General features: G+C 47.6%; 1 protein-coding gene and 1 pseudogene across 2 annotated transcripts; one reads left to right on the forward strand and one right to left on the reverse strand.

Moving 5' to 3' along the window:
• Positions 1-3,564: 3,564 nt before the first annotated feature.
• Positions 3,565-20,937, forward strand: Sars1 (seryl-tRNA synthetase 1). Of its 2 annotated transcripts, XM_032897468.1 has the most exons (12): positions 3,623-3,758; positions 10,245-10,315; positions 11,846-11,926; positions 13,734-13,892; positions 14,789-14,932; positions 16,333-16,488; positions 18,050-18,271; positions 18,776-18,905; positions 19,187-19,344; positions 19,581-19,652; positions 20,150-20,279; positions 20,519-20,937. In XM_032897468.1, the coding sequence occupies exons 1-12, from the start codon at positions 3,623-3,625 to the stop codon at positions 20,668-20,670; spliced, it is 1,611 nt and encodes a 536-aa protein (XP_032753359.1). In that variant the 3' UTR covers positions 20,671-20,937. The 2 variants fall into 2 exon arrangements, with proteins under 2 accessions (XP_032753360.1, XP_032753359.1); XM_032897469.1 differs by lacking the exon at positions 19,581-19,652 and having other exon boundaries at positions 3,565-3,758.
• LOC116897485 lies at positions 5,684-5,813 on the reverse strand (annotated as a pseudogene).
• Positions 20,938-24,053: the final 3,116 nt, after the last annotated feature.

A 24,053-nucleotide genomic window follows, 5' to 3' on the forward strand; every position in this document is an offset into this window, starting at 1 on the left:
GCTGGGACTTGAACCTGTGTCTTCCGAAAGAGCAGCCAGTGCTCTGTATTGCTGAGCCATCTCTCCAGCCCACCATTTTAACTTCTGAACACCCGTTCTGTGACCTTCTGCTAAACACCCCCGGCAACGGATGCATCATCTTTCCTTCTCGAACTATGACCTCATACTAAGCACACTCAGGAGAGTACTCCCTGAAAAAGTGGCTCTCGGTCTTCCTAACCCCGTGAGCCTTTAATACAGTTCCTCATGTTGTGGTGACCTCCAACCATACAGTTATTTTGTTGCCATTTCATAACTATTTTTGCTACTGTTATGAATTGGTAATTAATTATCTGATATGTAAGATTTCTGATATGAGACCCCCCCCAAGGGTGGTGACCCATTGGCTGCCTTGAATTGACTGTGGGAGAAGTGTGGGTCATGATGCATATCTACAATCTTCACACTTGGGAGACGGAGGCCAGAGGATCAGAAGTTTAAGGTCATCTCCAGCTGTACAATGAGTTTGAGACTCTATCCTCAAAACACACACACACACACACATACACAGTTTGAATGGGGAGCACTGGCCGCTGGCCTCATTCCATACAGTTGTCTGTGGCTCTGTCACTTTAAATTTTTTTTCCCTCCTGAGTTTCTTCTGAAGTTGCCTGGGTTCCAGGCATTTCAGAAATGGTTGATAAACATCTTTATGACAAATGATCAAAACTACTTCTGAGTAGCTGCAGAAAGCTACAGAAGAGACCCCCACCCCCACTGGGGGAGGGCGATTATCCTCAATGATAAGCCTGCCCCATAAATCAGGTCTCATGGTATCATCAGAACCAGACTGTTCCAGGCCAGTAAGAACAGCCATTGCAACCTCAGCCATTGCAACCTCTCTAGGGCCCCTGGTAGAACCAGATTGAGATAATGACCAGTGAGCTGTGGTCTTGCCCAGGACTACCTGTTCTGTGTCTGTATACAGACCCCAAGACCCTCCTTTCTCTCCCTTGCTTGTCCTATCCCTCTTTTCCAGTGCTGGAATGTAAACCAGGCTGTGATTATGTGAGGTAAAGACTCTATAGATGAGCTAAGTCCTGTTAGTCTTGGAGACAGACTTGAGAGTCACTGAACCCATTTCTCCATTCTTCCCAAAATGATCATGTTGATGGGAACCTCCATCTTCTGTCCTTGGTGACTACCGTCCCTTTAGTGTACTGACTGGGTGGCTAGTCTCTTGGGACTCTTGAAGCCTTGGTTCAGCAACATGAGCATACTCGGGAACAGGCCTGATCCTAAAGTGATTTTCTATCTCAGTATGGACAGGCTCCTTGTGCAGCTCTACCTCCAGGCTGCCTCCAGGACACAAAGACACTGCTTTTGGCAGTAACTGTTGATGCTCTCCTTACTCATTGCTCTCCCACTGTTGTTGCTCCAAGGTAGCAAATCTTCCTGCCTTTTAATTGTGGTTTTTGTCTCTGCACTTACCAAGATGTGAACTCACTGCATTTGGTTACAGGGTCACAGTCTTTGGGTGGCTTCATAACACAGTGAGACTTGAGAAAGTACAGAAAGGAGGGAGGGAACAAGGGAGGGAGAAAGAAGGAAGGACTGAAGGGAGGAGAGAAGGAAAAGAAAAGTAAGAAAGAAAAGAGATAGCTAGTTTCCTTCAGCACTAAAACTCCTGACCTTAAACTGACAAATGAACTGTGCTATTCTATTTCTTGTTGTACTTCCCAGGTGGCACGAGTATTTTTTTTTTTTTTTAAGATTTATTTATTTATTTTATGTACAGCATTCTTCCTGCATATGTGACTGCAGGCCAGAAGAGGGCATCAGATCCCATTACAGATGGTTGTGAGCCACCATGTGGTTGCTGGGAATTGAACTCATGACCTCTGGAAGAGCAGTCAGTGCTCTTAACCACTGAGCCATCTCTCCAGCCCAGGCACGAGTATTTTAATCGTATTACGTTTTTATTTATGTTATGCTTGTTAGGTGGGGGGGTGTGCAACATGGGAGTCAGTTCTTTCCTTCAATTTCTGGATCTCAGGGATTGAACTCAAGACTTTAAGGTTGCAGTCAAGCACCTTTATCTGCTGAGCCATCTCACCAGCCAGTCTTAGCACAAGAATTTTTAAAGAGACATATTTACTTATTTTTATTTTTATTAAAAGACTTTAGAATTACTTAGAAAGCCCTATTTTTTATAATTTTTCTTTTTTTAAAAGATTTATCTATTTATTATATATAAGTACACTGTAGCTGTTCAGACACACCAGAAGAGGGCATCAGATCTCATTACAGATGGTTGTAAGCCACCATATGGTTGCTGGGATTTGAACTCAGGACCTTTGGAAGAGCAGTCAGTGCTCTTAACTGCTAAGCCATCTCTCCAGCCCGAAAGCCCTATTTTTTAAATTAATTAATTAACTTTGGTTTTTCAAGACAAGCTTTCTCTGTGTAATAATCTTGGCTGTCTTGGAACTTGATCGGTAGACCAGGCTGGCCTCAAACTTGTAGAGATCTGCTTGTTTCTACCTCCTGAGTGCTGGGATTAAATTAGTAAGCCACCACTGCCTGGTAATTTATTTTTATTTCATATAAATTGGTGTTTTTTATCTGCATGTCTGTTTGAGGGTGCTAGATCCTCTGGAACTTGAGTTACGCACAGTTGTTAGCTACTATGTGGGTGCTGGGAATTGAACCCGGGCCCTCTGAAAGAGAAGCCAGCGCTCTTAACTACTGAACCAGCTCTCCAGCCCAAAGAGAGGTATTTAAAAATTATTGATAAAACTAACAGTAAAAAATACCTAGAGGAAGTTTGTTTTGCTTTTGGAAGACCAGAATTTCAAAGTAATCTCTGGAATTACACTATAAAGGACAGGTCTAGAGGCACTCCCTACACCCGCCCCACAAAAGCACCTGCCATTGTTTTAATACCTTAGATTATACAGATTTTGCCCTCACAGGGGTTCAGTGAATCCAACATTTTGATGACAGTCTTCATGTGTTTTCTGCCAAGACTGCAGCTCTCTATCCTTAACATTTATTATAATTTATTGGGGTTGATTTGCATTTTCCAGCATTCTGGCTGTTAGATATTCGGGAAAGTGCACTTTTTAGGAATAGGAAAAGACCAAGAAGGGCAGAGCATGTTTGTGGATTCCGTGTCAGTTAATGTTTTCTACTATATGAGAGTGGTAGGTTTTTGGTTTGGTTGTATGTGTTTTGTTTTTGAGACAAGATTCTCACTATACAGTTCTGTCTGGCCTGGAACTCCGTATGTAGAGCAGGCTGGCCTTGAAGGTCAGCTTCGGTCTACACCCAGATACTCCCCTCAACAAGAAGAACCTGAGGCATTCACGGTGTCAGGGTGGTGATCAGAAGGCCTTACAGAAAGGGGGTCAGAAGAGAAACTCCAGAAAGCTACGCCCTTTTTACTTTACACCACTCCCTCCGGACCCCGCCTAATACTGCGGCTTCCGGCGGGCTAGTCACCCTCCCTCCGCCCGGTGCCGCCCCGTGCCGCCCCGCGCCTGCGCACTGAGACCAGGTCAGCGCGCAGGCGCAGTGCGTCGTCCACTCGCCGCTTACTGCGGTACAGTCCACTCATAGTGTTAACTCGTGAGGCAGAAGGATGGTGCTGGACCTGGATTTGTTTCGGGTGGATAAAGGAGGGGACCCAGCCCTCATTCGAGAGACGCAGGAGAAGCGCTTCAAAGATCCGGGGCTGGTGGACCAGCTGGTGAAGGCAGACAGCGAGTGGCGACGATGTAAGTGCCGGGAGCTCGCGGTATCCCTTGAATCCCTCATCGCTTCAGAGGTCACAACTTACAGCCTTTGTCAGACACTCCCGGGACTGGCTGGCTGTAACGCCACCTGTCTGTAGAACAAGCTGGGAACCGGACTTGTCCCCCTCTCCCTGCAGCTCCGGCGGCCTGGGTCCCTCCCCGCGCGTGCTCTGTGCTGACGGCCGCCGGTGCCTTAGGAAGGAGTAGCACGCACGCGCAGGGAGAGCTGTCAGGCCCTTGCATAGCTACGAGCAAGCCAGAGCAGGAATTTCTTTTTCATGCATTTTGGTCGTTCCCAGTGCTTTACTCATCCTTAGCAAATCCAGCGTAGTCCTCCCTGTTTTGATGGGATCAAAGACTGCTTTCTCAGATTGAGGGACATCTTCATCGCCGTAGGATTACTCCACCCAATTCGAACCATTCGGGGACTTTGGAGGCTACTCTTGGCTAAATACAGTGATCTCAAAGCTTGGGATGGCCATTTCTCTAACCCTGTGAGCATACCTTTAAGAATCAGGCTCTTCCGTGCTAGATCAGATAGGAGGGAGGAGTGCTGTAAGGCAAGAAAAAGCTTGTAATTACTCAGGATGGTTGTGATTTGTGGTAGCTTTCTGGAAAAAGACGTTGGCAGAGTAAAAGTGACCCAGCATCATTCATGAAATTAAAACAAGCCCTGGAATCCTCTGCCTCCAAGTGTGCCTCTAGAGTGATCACCTGGCAGACCGGATGTTGTCAATGGCACGCGACTCGTTTTGTCTGATGCAATAGGTCCGCAACCAGCTGAGAGCCTGGTTTATAAGAGCACTTTAAAGGCAATCGCGCGATCCGAGAGTGTCTCCCCCGCCTCCCAAGACAGGGTTTCCTTCTCCCTGTAGCCCTAGCTATCCCGGAACTTGCTCTGTAGACCAGGCTGGCCTTGAACTCAGAGATCCACTTGCTTCTGCCTTTAGAGTGCTTAGATCAAGGGTGGCACCATGCCCATCTGTGTGTTATATGGTTTTATCTTTTGGGGACATTGATTTTACTGTTAAAAAGCTTCTTGGGTATCAAGAAATATTTGCTTACCTGACAGTTGTGTACTCGTTCTGTATTTTTTAGGTACTCTACACTTGAATCCAAAGTTTTGAATTGGCCTAAACTGATATCACCCCCCCACCCCTGTCCACGTCTGTTTAACATAGGCTAAATCCATTTTGATCTTAATGTGGTTTGTTGGAGCTGGGCACAGGAGCATAGTCTAAAACGGTGTCCTTTAATTTTTAAAGATCATGCACAGACATAAACATATATGCAAATACACACCATGTTCCAGTCCTCAGCAGCACACCTCATCCTTGGTAAGAGTGTGACAAACGTTTGTCCCAGGTATGAAGATCTGTGTCTAAGGTACTTCTAAAAATTATCATCATTTTTGTTGCTGGGCTGAGTGTTAAGTCCCAAATCTTCAATAGGCCAGGCTAGTACTGTGCCACTGAACTCTGTCCAGAGCCCTCTTTTTACTTTTTACTTTTTACTAAGGGGAGAAAAAACAGCATTTTGTTTTTGAATTGGATATGAGATTCGTTAATGGACACAGTTATTGGAGGGGATCAGCACAGAGGAAGCTGTCACTAGTGCCAGGCTGTCATCATAAGGGACCAGTCACTGGGGATAAGCTGCTTCTCAGCCACCAGACCTTCAGATTCATCTGCAGTAAATCTGGTGAGGCCTTACTTTAAGATGTTGATCTTCGGGCAAGCAGGAAACTTGAACTTGACCCATGTGGGGTTTCCATCACATGTGTCTTATTCTGCATGATGGTGCAGTTGTACATGATCCTCTGTGCCCCAAGGCATAACACTGCACTCTGCATACTTATCTAGAAACTGTACTGGGACATCATGAGATCAGAGACGTGGAACTCCGTCAGATAACTCTATTTCTCTTAGAGCAGTCCAACAAATCACACTGTGTACACTCCAAAGGAGGATGCTGCTTGCAGCCATTGCACACCGGGACCCAGGATGAAAGATATCCCATTAGCTTAATTGGTTGCAAATATTGTAAAAATATTTACTTATCCTATGTGTATGTGCCTAAATGTATTGTGTATGGATATTCCACATACATGCAGGAGCTTGAGGGGAGGGTGTTGGGTCTCCTTAGAACTTGGGTTGCAGGTGGCCGTGACTTTCCTGTGGGTGCTGGAACCAAACCGGGGCAGTTCAAGACAAAGAGCCCTCTCTAACTGTTGAGCCGTCCCTCCAGCTCTGTAGATACTTTTAACAAGGTCTCCCTAAGGAACCAAAGTAGCCTTGAACCCACTCTGTAGCCCAGGCAGACCTTGAGCTTGTGATCTATCTGCCTCTATCTGCCTCAGTCCCCCAAATAGCCAAGATCACAGGAGTCCCTGGCTGGTCATGGTGGACCCTGACATGTCGTCTTACGCTTCTTTCACATCTTGAACTTCAGATTAGAGGTTAAGTATGAGGTTCTTCCCCCATCGCTATCGTATTGGTGGTGGCAAGAACTTGCAACCAGTATCAAGGAGGAGCTGAGACTGTACTCCCCAGTAGGGGCCATGAGCTTCCGAGCTAGTATGAACAACTGTCCTCATTTGTTGTTATGGATTGATGGTGCCCATAGGACTCCCTGGAGAACACAGTGGTCTGTAATGACCACAACTATAACTCCTTATGTTGAACAGCAGTTTCCTCTTAATTCACAGTGGTGGAACAAGGCTACATTTGGGGGCATTTGTCTTTGCTGGCCTCCAGACTTCTAATTTCAATGTATCTGAAACACGCAGCCAACCAGAAGGATTCTGTCCTCTGGAATGTACTGTGCATCCTCATCAGAGAATGAAATTTCTTCAATTGAAGACAGGCCCTGGCCCTGATCTTTGTTTTCCCAACAATTGGAAGAGCTTTCAAACAGCTCTCCTTTTTGTTCTAGTCCCTCTTAGATTTCTGCAATGCAGATCTCACCCTTGGGTTCGCAGGCCTAAGTCTTACAGTCTTGTCTCAGAGAGAAAGGCTTGGGTGTGAGTCACAGATACAATTCTGACCCCAAAAAATGTAGAGGGGACTGGAGCTAACGAGGCCAGAAGCGCCTGTAGTGAGCTCGGAGAGGTCCCACCTCAGTCTCTTACCTTCTGCACAGGCAGTATAGAGCTGAGTAGAGCTTGTCTGGACAATCAGAAACAGGCCATCTTTGCCAGTGTGCTGGACATGCCACTCTTCTTGTTTGTCATTCTCTGTCACTATGAGGCAGTCAACTGTCCCAGGCAGCAAGAGTGAATGTGATGCTTTTCTTCACCCTAGGTTCCAGGATATAGTCAGGGCCAGGATGGAAAGTGTGAAGGCCACTTCACCCTCCTGTATCACAGTGTACAAAGCAGTTACACCTAGATTTTTCTAAACACCTTGGTTTCCCCAAAGTCTTCTTTAAGCCTATTAATTCAAAATTTGTGTGTTTCATGATTAACCATGTTAAGATCCACATTAAGGGGCTGGAGGGATGGCTCAGTGGTTAAGAGCACTGGCTATTCTTCCAGAGGTCCTGAGTTCAATTCCCAGTAACCACATGGTGGCTCACAACCACCTGTAATGGGATTTAATGCCTTCTTCTGGTGTGTCTGAAGACAGCTACAGTATACTTATTGCATAAAAGAATAAATAAATTTAAAAAAAAAAAAGATCCACATTAATCCATCCTCAATTTTTTTTTTTTTTTTTTTTTTCTTTTTTTGAGCTGGGGACCAACCCAGGGCCTTGCGCTTCCTAGGCAAGCGCCTACCACTGAGCTAAATCCCCAACCCCATCCATCCTCAAATTTACTGAAGTAGTTTACATCCCGTCTTTCTTCTTTACAGGTCTTCAGAATCTAATGTGTGTTTTACACAGTCTCATTTAGGCCTTACTATATTTCAAATGTTCAGTGGTCGTCACATATAGCTAAAGACTACACAGTGGACCACAGAGCCTTAAAGCGTAATATACCTCCAAGTTCTTCTTTGGCTTCCCATCTTCGTCTTCCACTCAACCGCAGATGGCCTCCATTCTGCTCTAGCCTGTCACAGTCCAGTCCTCCGACTGCTTTTCACTTCTGTGGCTTATTCCACATGGGTGTGCTGCCCCAGTTCATCCACCTCCTGTGTGTGTTACCGCTCAGAAGCATGGCAGTGCCTCAGTTGTTGACCGTTCTCTATATCCTCCCTCTTCTCCGAGAACAGGCTATGTAGAGGTCAGGCTGCCTCCAGAGTGCTGGGACTAAAAGTGTGTGTTTGCTGTATACGTGTGTGTACATGCACATGAAGGTCACATATTTTGGGTGTCTCAATCACTCCCCACTTATTTGTGTGTATGTGTGTGTTTTGGGTTTTATTGTTGTTGTTAGGTTTTTTTGTTTGATTTGATTTGGTTTTTTTAAGAGTGGGTCTCTCGGGTTGGGGATTTAGCTCAGTGGTAGAGCACTTGCCTGCAAGGCGCAAAGGCCATGGGTTCGGTCCCCCGCTCTGGAAAAAAAAAAAAAAAAAAAAAAAAAAGAAAAGAAAAAGAGTGGGTCTCTCTAGTCCTGGCTGTCCTGAAATTCATTCTGTAGACCAGGCTGGCCTCCCAAATTGGGGGTTAAAGGAATGTGCCACTATACCAGATTCTCTACCCCTTTTTTTCTTTTTTAAAAGGCAAGGTATCTCTGTGTAGCCCTGGATGTCTTGGAACACCCACCGCACCAGCCTCGCCCTGAATTCAACAGGTTTGCCTGTCTTTGCCTCCCAAGTGCTGGGATTTATGCGCCACCACTGTCTGGCTGTCCACTTATTTTTCTTTCAGTAAAACTGGACTATTCAGTAAAATTGAGCTATACTGGTTGGCCAACAAGCCCTAGGGATCCGAATTCAGGTCTTGCTTTCACAGCAAACACCTTTGACAATGGAGTCGTGTCTCTCTAGCTCCACTCTTGTATAAACCTTAGCATTCATTTCTGTTGAGTGTGTATCCAAGAGAGGAAATTGAATTGGTGAGGGCACATAGCTACTGTAAAGCAGTTTTCCAAAACAGTTGTAAGGACCGGTGTTGTGTGAGCAATGTGAAGGCTTGCCTTCAACTCCAGCCACAGCCTCTCAAGTGTATGATGACAGGTACGACCACTCCCAGACCTGTCTCTGCTTTGACTATAAATAGAATTGGGCATCATGTCAGTCAGCTTCCATTACCACTCCTAGCCATTATTACTTCTTGGTGGAGATTCCAGATCTTGTGCTATGGTGCAAGAAATAAAGATTGGGACAGAAGAAACAAATTCATGATTTGCATATGACTGATTATAATTTGCAGAATTGGAATTACTCATTAACTTTAGCAAGACCCCTTAATATAGTCAACAGATCAGTGCTGTTTGTGTGTAAGTAGTGCTGGGGAAGTAGTACATAGCTCCTGTAAGTGAGCTTCAGGATGATTGGCCAGGCTTTGGAGAAGTGTCTCCCGGATAGCTCGGTTGTGCCGCTCTGTGTTGATGTATAGAATGTGGCTTTAAAACAAGATTTATTTGTATTATTTTTATACAAATAATCATGTGCCTGTGGGATGCTGTGTGAATGTGAGTGTAGGGGCCCATGGAGGGCAGAGGCATCGGATCCCCTGGAGCTGGATTCAGTCAGTTGTGAGCTCCGTGGTATGAGTGCTGAGAACTGAACTCTGCTCCTCTGTAGAAAATGTATATGCTCTTAACCCCTGAGCCATCTCTCCATCCCCAGATTCTAGTACTTCACTTTCAATTCCAGACTGGCCTTTTCCTCATCACCAAATCCTGGGATCCCCTGCTATAGTCGGTCTATGCCCACTAACTAACGTTAGAGTCTAAGCAGAGATCAGCACTGGGTTAGTTGACTCCTTGTTACTAACAGCTAACTGAGAATACCCAAAGAAATGGAAGATTCTGGTGTGCGGGTGCACGCCTTTACTCTCAGCACTCCAGGTGCAGAGGCAGTCAGGTCTCTTGAGTTCAAGGCCAGCCTGGTCTACAGAGTGAGTTCCAAGACAGCCAGGGCTATACAGAGAAACCCTGTCCGGGGGACGGAGACCAACAAACAAAAACAAACATGGAAGAAGTCAATACGGTGGCAACCGCCTGTAATCCCAGCACGTGGGAGGCAGAGGCAGGAGGATGTCAGCAAGTTCTGGGCCAGCCAAAGCTATGTAGCAGGACTCTGTCTAAAAAAAGAAAGAAGGCTGCTCACCTCAGCTGCTCACCTTGTGGCAGTTAGGAAGCAAAGAAGAGGAAAGATAAATGTGTCCCCTGCCCTTGGTCCATGGCGCTAGTGATCTGTGACTTCCCATTAGGTTCCAGCTCTTAGAGGGTCACCATCTTCAAATTCTGCCGAACTGAAGACCAAGCCTTATTTAACATAGCCCAGAGTGTTTGCTGGAGGAACCGTGGTCAGGGGTTCATGATGTATGCATTGTTGACATATGGCTTTTTCAATTTTAGGCAGATTTCGGGCAGACAACTTGAACAAGCTGAAGAATTTATGCAGCAAAACTATTGGGGAGAAAATGAAGGTAAGAGAGCAGGCCTGAGAGCTTGAGCAGAGCTCTTCCACCTTGTCTTGGCTAGTAGAAGCGAAGCTCTCCTGTGTCTAATGTGACTAATGATACTGAATTTCCTACCAGGGAGAAATTATTTTATTTATTTATTTGGTCAGTTGGTTTGGTTTTCAAAGGTAGGAACTCTCTCTGCAGCCCAGGCTGTCCTGGATATCAGGCTGGCCTTGAACTCAGAGACCTGCCTACCTTTGCCTCCAAGGTGCTGAGATTAAGGGCGTGCACCACCTTTGCCCTGCTGAGAAATATTTAAAAAAGAATGGGAGGAAGGGAGGGAGGGAGGGAGGGAGGGCGGGCACCAAGAAGCACTACTGGTGACCCTGTGGTGGCTTTATCTTTTGTTTCCAACAAGCCATCCCTTATGGCGCTAGTGATCTGCTTATCTGGACCCAACCTATACATCGGGAAGGCATCTTCCCACCAGGCTGTGGAGAGCTTTGTCTTAGTCTAGTCCTGCTTTGGAAGGAACACATACATGCTATCTGAATCTTGTTAGGCACTCTGCCAGTGAGCCTATTTCTTTAAAATATGTGAATAAGTGTATGTAGGAGTCCATGGAGACTGGAATGTGTTTCATTTATAGACTTACACGGGCATGAAGGGTACAGCATGAAGTCCGACCTGGAATTTTGGCACATTATTCTTCATGTTATCTTGCATCCTTTGACAGTATTTTGTTATACTTTCGGCTATGAAAATGGATATCAATAACAGTTTTATTCCTATGGACTCATGCTGATTAATCATTTACAGATCAGAGAGCCTTAGTCACGAATACTTTTGTAGTCATATGCTCCCCTACTAGGTATTGTTTAGATCCTCTTCACAGACAGTGCCCACTAAGTGTTTGACTGTGTATCGGGATCAGAAGGGATCTGACAGACTAACAAGTAATGAGCACAGAAATCGGGGTGAGGGAGCGAATCCTCCTGCACTTTATCATGTTGCTTTGATTTATTTGTTCCTTTCCTTACTCTGATTGATCTACTTTTAACCCTTAGCCTATTGCTGGGGTTGTTCTTAGAGTGTTAACAAGACTTGTCCTCCATAACTAGCTTTGACCACCACACTGAGTTTTGTTTTGTGTTTTCTTTGGAGGCATGGTCTTGCTATATATATCCCTGGTTGCCCTGGAACTGGCTCTATAGACCAGGCCAGTCTTAGTATCTCACAATAATCCTCCTCCCTCGGTCTCCCAGATGTCTTGTGGTTTCTTTGATAGTTCTGTGTGTGGCAAAACTGTTCTTACTTTCATGGTATTAATGCTCTCACCCGACAGATTTATTCACTTGTCCAGGATCAGAAGGGAAGCAGTGATAAATAAGGACTTGAAACTTTGATTTCTGACTTTTGGTTAACTAATGTCTCTGCATGTTGCAACTTACTACATATAATTCAGTGTGATTAGCTTATATGATGTGTGAACTTGGCATGTACTTAATAAAGTAATTTTTATCTAAATTAAATTGTCTTTTCTTCTCCCTGCAGAAAAAAGAGCCAGTGGGAGAGGACGAGTCCATCCCAGAGGATGTGCTGAATTTTGACGACCTCACTGCAGACACGTTAGCTGTAGGTTTCTCTCCCTTTTCTAAGATGACTGTTCCTGTGGTAACCTCTTTCCCAGACAGGAAGAGCTGGGCTGTATCCATGCCGCAGTATGCAAGCCTCAGAGCTGGCTGGACTATTCCTACCGCTTTCCTTACCCTTTGTCCCTGAGACTCTGTAGTCACAGGAGAGAGATGGAGTGGAACAGTGGAAGGAAGAAAAGGAAAGGCACAGAACTAGTTGGTTTATGTTAGCTCCACTGTATGCTTTCACAAGGGCAGGGGATTTCTCAGTTTACTCTAGTTAAGCAGCAGTTTCAGGGTGGTGATTTTCTGTGTTTGTCTCCAAACAGTTCCTTGAAATCCTTAGCACACTGCCAAGAGTATAAAGCAGAAATGCAAAGTTGCTCTGCGTGGCAGGACTGGGGCTCATTCCTCTAGCTGGGAAGGGTTCCCCTGAGAAATTAGAGCACAGTTTGAAACATCTACAGTAAGGAATATAAGATAAACTTAAGACAGGGTCTCTTGGTCCTCATAAAGTTATTATCTTCCTGGAGAAATTTGAATGGGAACACATAATAGAGTGCTAAACTGGTTTAATCTAGAAAATAAGTTAAGGGAAAACACAGATTCAAACTCCTGGCTCCGTGTATATGTATATGAAAGGAAGGAAGGTCAGTCTATACATCTGCCCCCAAAAGAAAAGGAAAATGCTCAAGGATTAAAAGACAAGACTGTCGGGGTTGGGGATTTAGCTCAGTGGTAGAGCGCTGGCCTAGCAAGCGCAAGGCCCTGGGTTCGGTCCCCAGCTCTGAAAAAAAAAAAAAAAAGGCAAGACTGTCTGCCCTGTTGAATCAACCTTTGTTCTTAAATGCATTCGTTTTTAGTGTTGGATTTCAGCCCCCGGACAAGGGGCTGAGGTGCATATTGAACATACCAAAGGGGACCAGGCCTTCATGTTCTCCCAAAATCCCTCAGTCCCTGCCTGTTAAACAGGTCATGCCTGGCATACCCCCTAAACTTTCCAGCCTAGGGGCTGGGTTTCTCTCCCCCTGAAGCTCCTCCCTATATAATCCAGACACTTTGTCCTCCCTCTCACTCTCTTTGCATTTTCTCTGCACACGCTTTCTGTCTTTCTCTTCCCCCTCCTCTCTTTGGAGACTTCCCTGACCTTGGTTCCTTAGGACCAGTGAACCTGCCGGAGAGCAGCTTCCTAATAAACCTGCCTTTCCGTACTTTAATTCAGCTTGAATTGGCTCATTTCACCAGCATAATTTGCATTTAGTACTTACGGTTATTTTGAGATAGGGTCTCATAGAGCCCAGGCTGGTTTCAGACTCTGTAATTCAGATTCTTGATTCCTCCACCCATTGAATGCTGGGATTACCGGTGTGTGCCATTGCTTTTGGAGACAGTATCATTGCGTAGTCCAGGTTGACCTGGATTTATAATCCTCCTAGTTGCAAGAATTAGCAGGTGCAGGGTACTATTCCTCTACTTTTGTTTGGTTTTTGTTTTTGCTTTTTGTTTTTTCAACACAGGGTCTCCCTGTACAGCCCTGGCTGGCCTGGAGCTCACTTTGTAGACAAAGCTGGCCTCAAACACAGAAATCCACCTGCCTCTGCCTCGTGTGCTGGGATTAAAGGTGTGCACCACTGCACTCGGCTTCCTTGTCCACTTGTTAAATGTTCATGGGTAGAGGGCTTGTCTAGCATATTCTAGGCCCCAACTATGATCCCTCATACACCACTCCTCCCGTAAAAAATAGAAAATGTCACTGAGAACGAGACGGTGATACTTTATGGGTGCTCACCCTCAGGGTTGTTCTGCAGGCTCTGAAAGTCTCACAAATTAAGAAAGTCCGACTCCTCGTTGATGCAGCCATCCAGAAGTGTGATGGGGAGCGGATAAAGCTGGAAGCAGAGCGATTTGAGAACCTCCGAGAGATTGGGAACCTTCTACACCCCTCTGTGCCCATTAGTAACGATGAGGTAGGTGGGGCTGGGCCATGCAGGGGCTCCCCTCCCTGGCTGCCAGGCAGTGTGGGAGGAAAGACGTAAGGTTGGCGCTCTGTCAGAAAAACTTGCCTTTGTGTGTTCCCCCTGCCCACCAATTGAGCATTGCAGGAGTCAGATCCCTGCCTGATTGGGAAGTGGCTGAGACAGCAGGTAGGAGGAGACTCCGGCCCAGAAATCTCTTCTAAATGGGGCTGCTGTCCTCCCTGGCCTGTTGCCCCTGGTAGCAGTAAGTCCTGTGGGAGGGATCTGTTAAATCAACCTAACCCCTCACCCACACCCCACTGGGGAGCTGCAGGTTGAAGGGAAATCTGCATGATAAAAGTCTCCTGCTGAGCGGGAGCTTCCCCGGCACAAAGCTGCTCTGAGCCCGGCCTTTGTTCCCAGACACCCCAGCAGTGGCAGGGCCCATCTGTGCCTCTTTCATTCATTCCCTTGTGAACACTGAACTCACTGCCGGCTGGGGTACGGCTGGGGTTTGTGGAAGCCTTGGAGCCTGAGCAGACCGAGGTCAGGGCCTGGAGCCCACCCTCATGTGGCTCAGAGACCAATGAGAGCCCACAAAGAAAAAGTCCTGCATTCTCCTCCGTACCCCAGGTGATGCCAATTGTCTGAGGCGGGTTCCTGTGTGGGGGTTTTTGGAAAGCCATTTTAAAAGGGTAAAGAGAGTACACTATAGGGCCTGAGCAAATCGAAGTTCCAGGTTTGCTGACTGGCACTGCTTCTGTGACTTTGTAACTTACTCATCTATCGAGTAGCAAATTCCCTTCCTGGTTGTACATGAGACCGGAAGCTGGTGCTTGGTTTGATGAATGCAGGATAAGGCTCTGCTGCTCTATGCTATGTGTCCCTGCTCCATTTTGCTTCCTCAGGATGCAGACAACAAAGTAGAGCGTATTTGGGGTGATTGTACAGTCAGAAAGAAGTATTCCCATGTGGACCTGGTGGTGATGGTGGATGGCTTTGAAGGCGAAAAGGGAGCCGTGGTGGCTGGTAGTCGGGGGTACTTCCTGAAGGTAAGAGTCAGGAACCAGAAGGAACTAAAAATAAATAAATAAAAGCTGAAAGGCATAATCATACTTGAAGAGGCTCACAGATCCTCTACTTGAACCCTATGGCTGCTTATGAGCGTCAGCAATTAGACACAATTCTCTTTCTGAGGCAAGAGAGTGCTTACCCAGATTCCACAGAACAAAAGCCACTCAGTGATCCTTCATAATGAATATGTTTTGCTGACTGAATCAGAACAGTCTCTGCCTTTGAGGAGCTCAGTGTAATTGGACAGTCAGACAAGTAACAAAGACTTGGAACCCAGTGTGATAAGCCTGCGGTCTGAGTCGACCCAGCATGCTTTGAGCCTTGGTAGGTGTATGCAGCTGGCACAGATTAACTGGGGCACTGGGCATGTGAATTCAGGAATCCTTCCAAAAGGAAATGGCAGAGTAATCTTGGAAATGTTGCACACTTAAACATTTACAAATGAGTCTGGTGTTTTAAGAATTAACACAGAAAACACCCATCCATGTACCCTGGCTGAATACTCTCTTTACTTTGGTCTGTTTGCGTGGGGATGGGGTGGAGGTGAGAGGACTTTGAGACAAGGTCGCACTAAATACCCAGGCTGGCTTCAGCTTCACCATGACTGAGCTACCTCAGTGTCCCAGTGCTAAGTTGAGTGTGGCCCACCACCACCAGCCACTTGAATCTCTTAAACATGGCGTCCCGGCGAGGTGCTCTTGGCCTTGGATGTTAAGAATCTCCTGGGTACTTCTGTTTTGGCCTGGTTATCTGTGATTGTATGAATGGAATTGAGCTGGGGAGGTACTTACCACGACAATTCCAAATAACAGTACATACCAATCACCATAGCCGTAAGGAGGCAAAACCGGCGATGCACGCAGCTTAGGCACGGCACAGAGCCCATAAATTGCTCTTCTGGGCAGTCGCCACAGTAAAGTGTCTGCCACCATACCGAGCATCAAGAGACATTTCTGTTAGTGAGGCGAGCAAATGTTCTTTCTTGGAGCCAAATAACACCCCAAAATGATGTTGTGTTTAAACACCCTAAAGCCAGACATTTACAGGGTCAAGACTAAATAATCTTGAACATAATCAGATTGATCATCCTCCTCATACCTGGTATCGAGTTGTTTAAAAAAAAAAACAAAAAACCTGCCAGTTGGTCTCTTAGATTGAGTTCAATTAATACTGTAAATGTTTCCATACGTGAGTTTTTAATGGACCAACTAAGTAAGATACCACTTTAAAGCGAGTATCTTGGGCTGTTGTTGCAGTCTGGTCTCGTTGACCTGCCTGTGCCACTGGGTAGCCCTGGACTTGCCTATTTGTGCAGTAGAGTGACAGATGCCTGGGTTGGTGACAAGACTCAATCTCACTTGCTGTGTCTGGTCCTTAGGGGGTCCTGGTGTTCCTGGAGCAGGCACTTATCCAGTATGCACTGCGTACCTTGGGAAGCCGAGGCTACACTCCAATCTACACCCCCTTCTTCATGAGGAAAGAGGTCATGCAGGAAGTGGCCCAGCTCAGCCAGTTTGATGAAGAACTCTATAAGGTAGGTAATGTGGTAGACTGACTTTTTAAGTTGGAGGGCTCAATGGTGACATGATACCTTCTCCACACAGCTTTGCGCCATGGTAGAATGCTTTCAGTTCTCCAGTATAACCAAGGAAGCAAGTTTGTTAAACTTTCCTTGTTGTTGTTGTTGTTGTTGATGATGATGATGATGATGATGAGTACATCAGGCTGACCGTGAACTGTGTATAGGCGAGGCTGGCCTTGTGTTCCTGAACCTCCTACCTCCGTCTCCGGAGTAGTGGAGTTGCCGGTGTATACCACCATGTCTAGCACAACAGAAATGTCTTGTCTTACCGTTCTGGGGTCCAGTGTCCAGGATTAACTTGATGCTTTCTTCTGATGCTTCTGTCCTTGGCTTACACATAGCCAGCCACCTGCTCACTGTGTTCTTGGGTGATTTTCTGTGTGTATCTTATCACAAATGTTTGTTTGTTTGGGGGTTTTGTTGTCTCTCTGTTTGCTGTGCAGTGCTGTTTTAAACAGTGAGGGTATTGGAGTTGCAAGAGTATAGCACTGTGCACTGGTTACAAACGTGCTTGACAGTCTGGCAGCCTGCAACGGCCTGGCTGGCCTCACCCATTTGTGGTTTTCTCCCTCTGTCCCCAGAGTACTGGGATTAAGATGTATGCTGCCACACCTAGCTGTTGGCAGAGTTGTCCGGGTGGATTTTGGTGTTACACTTTGTGCAGTTATTTGGTGTGAAGGACAGTGGGTAATTTTCTCCGACCATGTGGGCCCTGAGGATGGTACTCTGGTTATCAGGCTGGGGAGCAGGTGCCTTTCCCTGCTGAGTCGTCTCACTAGCCCAGCAGGTTTTTAATGTTAGTTAATTTCAATATTAACAGAACCCCTAGAAACCTTTAACATTTAAATCGAGCACTCTGTCTCTTCTAAGGAGCTTAGAAGAGAAGCCCTTTTCCTGGCTACTTAGACAAAAGGAAATGAGAAACATGGACTGATCACCCAGTCCTCTCCAGAGACGTCCACTTTACTGCAGACTGGAAATGCCCAGCCTGATACCTTCTGCTTGAACCTAGGACAGCCAGAGGGTTCAAGATGGCTTTCAGAATGCTTTCCTGATCAGCTGACTCTGACATTAAACACAGCTTCGGTCTGCCTGGCACTCTGAGTTGGTTTCTGTTCGTTGGCAGAAGGACTTACAAATACTTACTGGACGCATCGGATGTTGTGCACCTGACCGTTTGATATCAGTGTGTTTGGCATTGTTCAGAAAGGTTTAGGCTCCTCATTTGCACTTGTTTGTTTTCAATGAATATTGGATTTTTTGTTTGTTTGTTTGCTTGTTTTTGTGTGTTTGTGTCAGGGTGTTTTGGTCAATGCTCTACATAGATAGATAGCCCAGGCTGACCTCAAATTCAAGGTCCTCAGAGTTGAGATTCCTGAGTGCTGGGATTTTGCTTTTAAACTCTTTTTTAGACAGACCTGCTGCCTCCCTGTTCTAGCATATGTCCCCGACATCATTGAATCTTTCCTGTGGCTTGGCACACAGTCTTCCCTCCCGTGGATTCCTCCTACAGGTGATTGGCAAGGGCAGCGAAAAGAGCGATGACAGCTCCTATGACGAGAAGTACTTGATCGCCACCTCAGAACAGCCCATCGCAGCTCTGCACCGGGACGAGTGGCTGCGGCCAGAGGATCTGCCCATCAAGTACGCCGGCTTCTCCACCTGCTTTCGGCAGGAAGTGGGTTCGCATGGCCGTGATACCCGTGGTATCTTTCGAGTCCATCAGTTTGAGAAGGTGAGTAGATGAGAGAGTTGGTTTTCTGTACTTCCTATCCAGATCTTTCCAGGAGGGCTGTGATCCGCCTTCCCAGAGCCCCACCTGATACAACTTCCCATTCATTGTGGATATCTTGGTGGAGAAGAGCCTAGAGAGCACATGCAGTGCTGTGTGCACAGACTAGAGCAAGGCTTCCTAGACCTCCTGTGCCACTTCCACCACTTACTAACTGTGTGACCTCTGTAAGGTGAGCAAGTGATGGTGGCAGCCGCCTCCTGGGGCTGACCGAACACCAGGCTGGATAAGTCAGTGTGTGTTGAGCACTTAGTGTACAAGATGGTGACGCTCTGGAGACTCCATTGTCCTGCCTGTTGCAGTCTAGTTGAACACTGATCTCCTCTGGGACCCAGCCTGGCCTGTCCCCCGGGGCTGTGAGACAAGCTCACTGCCAGAGCGTCTCCACTGGAGTCCTTTGTTTTATTCCCCCTCACTGCTGTCCTGTCTCCTTGCTCCTCTCTGCAGATTGAACAGTTTGTGTACTCATCACCTCATGACAATAAGTCATGGGAGATGTTTGACGAGATGATCGCCACCGCAGAAGAATTCTATCAGTCTTTGGGGATCCCTTACCACATTGTGAATATTGTCTCAGGTATGGAACCCCTCATCTCTTCCTTCTCATCTCATCCTTTTCTGCATCTCACAGATCACTTTCACCAGCTGAGGCACCACACAGAGAGATAGCTCTCAGTTCAAGTCATCATCCACTTTCATTAAAATATCACACCCTTTTCCCCTGGAGCATTTGATGATGAGATCTGAGTGTGATTTCCCTTCTGGGGATTCGATGTGATATGAAGGATTCTTCAGGCTCACTGCAGAGGCCTCCTGAAGCCCCATCCTCCCTTCCTGAATCTAGGGGTTTCTTTACAGGCTCTTTGAATCACGCTGCCAGCAAGAAGCTTGACCTGGAGGCCTGGTTCCCGGGCTCCGGTGCCTTCCGTGAGTTGGTTTCCTGTTCTAACTGCACGGATTACCAGGCTCGTCGGCTCCGAATCAGATACGGGCAGACCAAGAAGATGATGGACAAGGTAGTTAGTCCCCCAGAGAAGTGGGCAGCAGGGCCTTCTGCACAGGGTGTGTTTTGTCTGTTTCTAATTCCTGGGAGTGTATGTTTCCAGCATCGTGAGAAAATCAGCTCAGTCCAGACCCAAAAGACACCAGAAATAACTTCTGCTGAGTCAGGACTGGGTTCTTTTAGGCAGAAACCTATTCTATACTGTAATTCAAGCTTTTCTCTCTTTGGCTTTGTTTTCCTTAACTCCAGAGAAAGAATAACCTCCGTTTCTCTACACAGAACAAGTTGGAGGCAGTGTCTTCCCTCTTTTCGCCCAAAAAGGTCAGGTTGTAAGCTCCTCTCTTAAACCCAGTCTCCAGAGCTGGGCGTGGTAGCGCATGCCCTTAATCTCAGCACCCAGGAAGCGTAGGCAGGCTCTGTGTGTTCGAGGCCAGCCTGATCAATGTAGTGTGCTCCAGGACAGCCAGAACTACACACCGAGACTTTGTCTCAAAAAACAAATGACCCAGTCTTCAGACCCTCATCTGTCCCGAGTTGGGTTTGGCATGGGTTAAAAGGAGGGCCACACTGGTGGTTTCTTCCTTCCCCCACATCCTCTGAAGATCCTGTAACCTCCTACTTGTCACGCATGCAAACATGAGGACTCTTTCTAAGGTCACCTCAGAGTTAGTAAAAAAAAAAAGAAAAGCCCGACGTTGGAAACGGGTTAAAGTCGTCCTTTGGATTGGGGAGCTGTGGCTGAGTGGATGGTTCCAGATCATCGGTAGGAGCAGCTGAGGGATGCCTTTAACTTTCCCTGTGGAACCTGCTCTTCCCAGGTGGAGTTTGTCCATATGCTTAATGCCACAATGTGTGCCACCACCCGGACCATCTGCGCCATCCTGGAGAACTACCAGACGGAGAAGGGCATCGTCGTGCCAGAGAAGTTGAGGGAGTTCATGCCCCCAGGTACAGGCCTCCATTTCATACCTTCTGAGGGGGCCCTTTGAAATCTGCACCCCATTTTCCTACAGTCTGCATAACTCCCCATGGTGCTGGGAACGTAGTGTGGGTGTCATATGCAGATCCTAAGTTTAGAGTGGGTACCCCTGCGTTGAAAGAATATTGTCTAAATTCTCCCCTGAGGTCTGTGGGCTTTGACAAAGGTAACAGGTCGCTTAGCCACTTAGCGGGCTCTCCCCTCCCAGGACTCCAAGAACTGATCCCATTTGTGAAGCCGGCACCTATTGACCAGGAGCCATCTAAGAAGCAGAAGAAGCAACATGAAGGCAGCAAAAAGAAAGCGAAAGAGGTCACCCTGGAGAACCAGCTGCAGAACATGGAGGTCACTGAGGCCTGAACACTGCCTCCTCCCAGTTTGCCAGACTTACTTGCTGCCTGCTGGGATCCCAGGTCTGCCCTGGAACAGAGAGGCCGAGTACCACTCCTCACCCTGTCCCATCTGACTGCACAGCATCTGGGTCCATCTGCCGGGTACTGCGCGGGTGTTCCCATCATCTCGAATGGGCCCAGGGTCTCCTCACTGATGACTGGTGAAGCCACGCAATAAAGCATCTCTGGGGAGGGCACAAGACTTCCCCAGTCTCCTCCCCAGGCTTGAACCTTGTCTCTGCTGGTTCTCCCTGGGCCTGAACTGCTCTCCCAAATAAGGCTCCTTTGAGAATACTACAGAGCCCTTCAGCCAAGCTGTTAGTGAAGAGAAGGTGTAGAAAACCTGGAATTGTGACACAGGTTTTCAGGACAAGGATCAGGATTCTCTGTGAATGTATTCCTGCCCGAAGGCAGTGAAGCTTAGAGACCAGTGTGATAGAAAAGCCTGCTAGCATGGACATCCCCTAGGAAGGGAGAAAAAGACTGGCTGTGGCAGCTGACACGCATCCACAAGAGCCCTGGGTTCAAAAGCATGAGCTGTGGTTATGAACAGCAGCTTCGGTCTTTCGCCACATAGCAGTTACTTGCTTAGTGTCAGAGGCAGGGCAGAAGGGTGCTGGGTGGATCTGTCCTCAGGAACTCCCACTGTGTCCTAATAGCTGGGCACCTGCAGCCCGGGAAGGTGGGAGTCAAGCTCTCCTCACCCACTCCCTTTCATCTATGATCTGTATCCTCAACTCTAATGACACCTTAGGTCAGTCTGGGGCTTGCCTCCCAGCAGGTTAAAGTGCTTCCTCTAGATGCTGCCTTTTATCTTCACATAGTCCCAGAAGGTAGGGTGGGAACATGATTACACCTGTCCCAGAGTGGGAGAATGCCGTAGTCTGGCTCAGAGTGACTTTGGGAGGTCAGGAGCTGAGCATGGCCTGGCTTGGTATAGGACTTTAGTTCCCAACTCAACCGCTGTGGCCCAGGGCCAAGCAAGGAAAGGCCATGTGCTCAGTTTTCGCTAGGGTGTTGGTTAACCTTGCTCTTGGTCAGCCTACCAAAACTGGGTGCTTACAAGGGTGAACACCGTGGCTCTTGCCTGCTGTGCCGGCTGGGGGTCCCCAGGCAGGTTCTGTGGCCCTTTGTCTCAGCCGTGGAAACAGCCTGGACAGAGGACAGAGCCAGGCTGCTCCCATTTGTCATTCAGGCCCAGAAATCCACGTTCCCATAACCTTAGCATTCAGTTTGGAGAAAAGCAGCCTGCACCGTGATCGGAGGCTAGGCTGTCCCGCTTACACAAGTCTGTTAGGAATGTCTGGGTGGTCCTGTGTTGTCTGGGGCCTGATCAAGGTCTCCACAGCAGCTTTCCCCACCCCTGTCCTCTAATGCCTGTAGCCTTCGGGCACAGGGTTCTGCCTTCCCACATCAGCTCTCCCTACTCTCATGCCTTGTCAGTTTTCTGGAGCAGCCTGCTCCTGGACTCTAGACACCCTGAGCTTTCAGTCATTTCTCCTCATGCCAGTCTTCCTCAGAGTGGGCCAAATAGTCTTTCAGAATGTATGCCTCCTTCCTGAAACCAGAGGAGAGTGAAAAATGGCTGTCTTCCCCACACTTCATATGGAAGATACGTTGACAGGTGGACATTCAGTCTGACCCTGTTGCCAAGCTCCGGGGAGCAGAAGTTACAGGGAAAACAGCATAGTCCCATGCTCTCGGGACTCAGTCTGCTGCAGTGGGTCTCTGTATCCCAAAATAGTTACGTTATACTTTGTAGTTAGCAAAATTACAGTTATGAGGTAACAGCATACACTTTATGGTTGGGGGCTGCCAAAGCACGTGGAACTGTATTAAAGGGTTGCAGCATTAGGAAGGTTGAGAACCAATGATCTACTGGGAAGGAGTGGCTTACACTCCTGAACGAACAAACTATACTCCTTTCTTTGGAGCAGTGGCTCTGACTGACGCAAGCCTTGTTTAGAGGATGGGTTGACCCACCTGGAAGTACTTGGGAATGAGCCCAGATAACCTTGACTCCACCCTAGTAGTTACCTCTGCAGCCCACAGCCAATGCCCTCATCCCTGGCACCTTGACTGCCCCATCTCCAACCTCAGCTACCCGGGTTACCTCAGCATACAACCCCCAGAGGCCCTGTGGAGTGAGTCAGAACCTTGAGTCCCTTAGAAGCACTTGGTTCCCACACCCAGGAATTCGGAGCCAAAATGCAGGTCTAGATGCATGAAGTAATGTGCTGGGACCTGATGCTTGCACTGGCCACCGACCATAAACTAGAGGCATGCGTTCCGCTTTCCTACCGATGATTCTGAAAGGTCAGGCAAGTGTGGCAGGCCCAGCATTTCCTGGGGACCATCCCAAGCTCAGCCAGCTGAACAGAGCAGCCAGAGCGCGCCAACTAGACACACCCCTAGGCTGAAACCTCACTCCAGGCAGCAGACTCCCTGCAGTCTGTCCTGCTTTAACTTTCCTGAAGCTTTTCCGGTTTATCCTTGGTCTAGCAAATACCTCCCCCCAACTCCCATACCTCCTACTGGGGGCCTAGAGCAGCCCTGGCTGTGCTCCCAGGATAAGTCTGACAGGCTGAGCTGGGATGGGCCCCAAAGAAATGAGTTACAAGTCAGAGCCTGTGCCAGGGTGAGGGGCCTGCTACCAATCTCCCAGCACGGGGTTCCTCAACAACCCCTCCCAGATAGGCACAAAAGGGGTGCACCCTTGCAGCCCCCACCTACACCAGGGCCTGATTGAGCTTAAGGCTCCGCCTCTGATATTGCCCTTTTAAGAGCCCTCCCAATGGGGGCGGGGTACTGCAAGCAGAGTCTTGCCGAAACCCAGCAATGTATAGCTCCCCCACCAAGGTGCCTAGAAAGACCTAGATCCGGTTCTCAAGGCTCTGGTCAGAGGCTAGGGCTCTTGTGGTCAAGAGACCTCTGTTCTGAAAAGACGGATCCTCTAGCTGCTCTAACTGGTTGGTCTGGGAAAAGCTGCGTTTTGGAGTCTCATATCTAGTAAGATCCCCCACCCCACACCCCAGAAGCCTGCCATTTGTTGAGGTGTAAATTGCTGATAAGAAGGTATGCCCCTTAAGGGACACTTGGATTTTAAATCCTAAAACTGAAGAACTAAGCTCCTAGTTGAAAATAGCATACACCTTCCATCTTGTGTCTGAGAAAACAGTTTCTTTTTACTCTTCCAAACCAGCCCTATCTCCTTGTGTCTTGAGTCCGCCGTATCCTGGGTCTTATTCTTAAACTGCTGTTCCTAAATTTCTTCTTACCTCTGGTCTATCCTTTTGCCTTCTCTTAATATCCTGCCACACTGCCCCACCTTCGGACTGCACTCTAGCTGCT

The sequence above is a fragment of the Rattus rattus genome, chromosome 3 (assembly GCF_011064425.1).
Source record: "Rattus rattus isolate New Zealand chromosome 3, Rrattus_CSIRO_v1, whole genome shotgun sequence".
NCBI classification, from domain to species: Eukaryota; Metazoa; Chordata; class Mammalia; order Rodentia; family Muridae; genus Rattus; species Rattus rattus.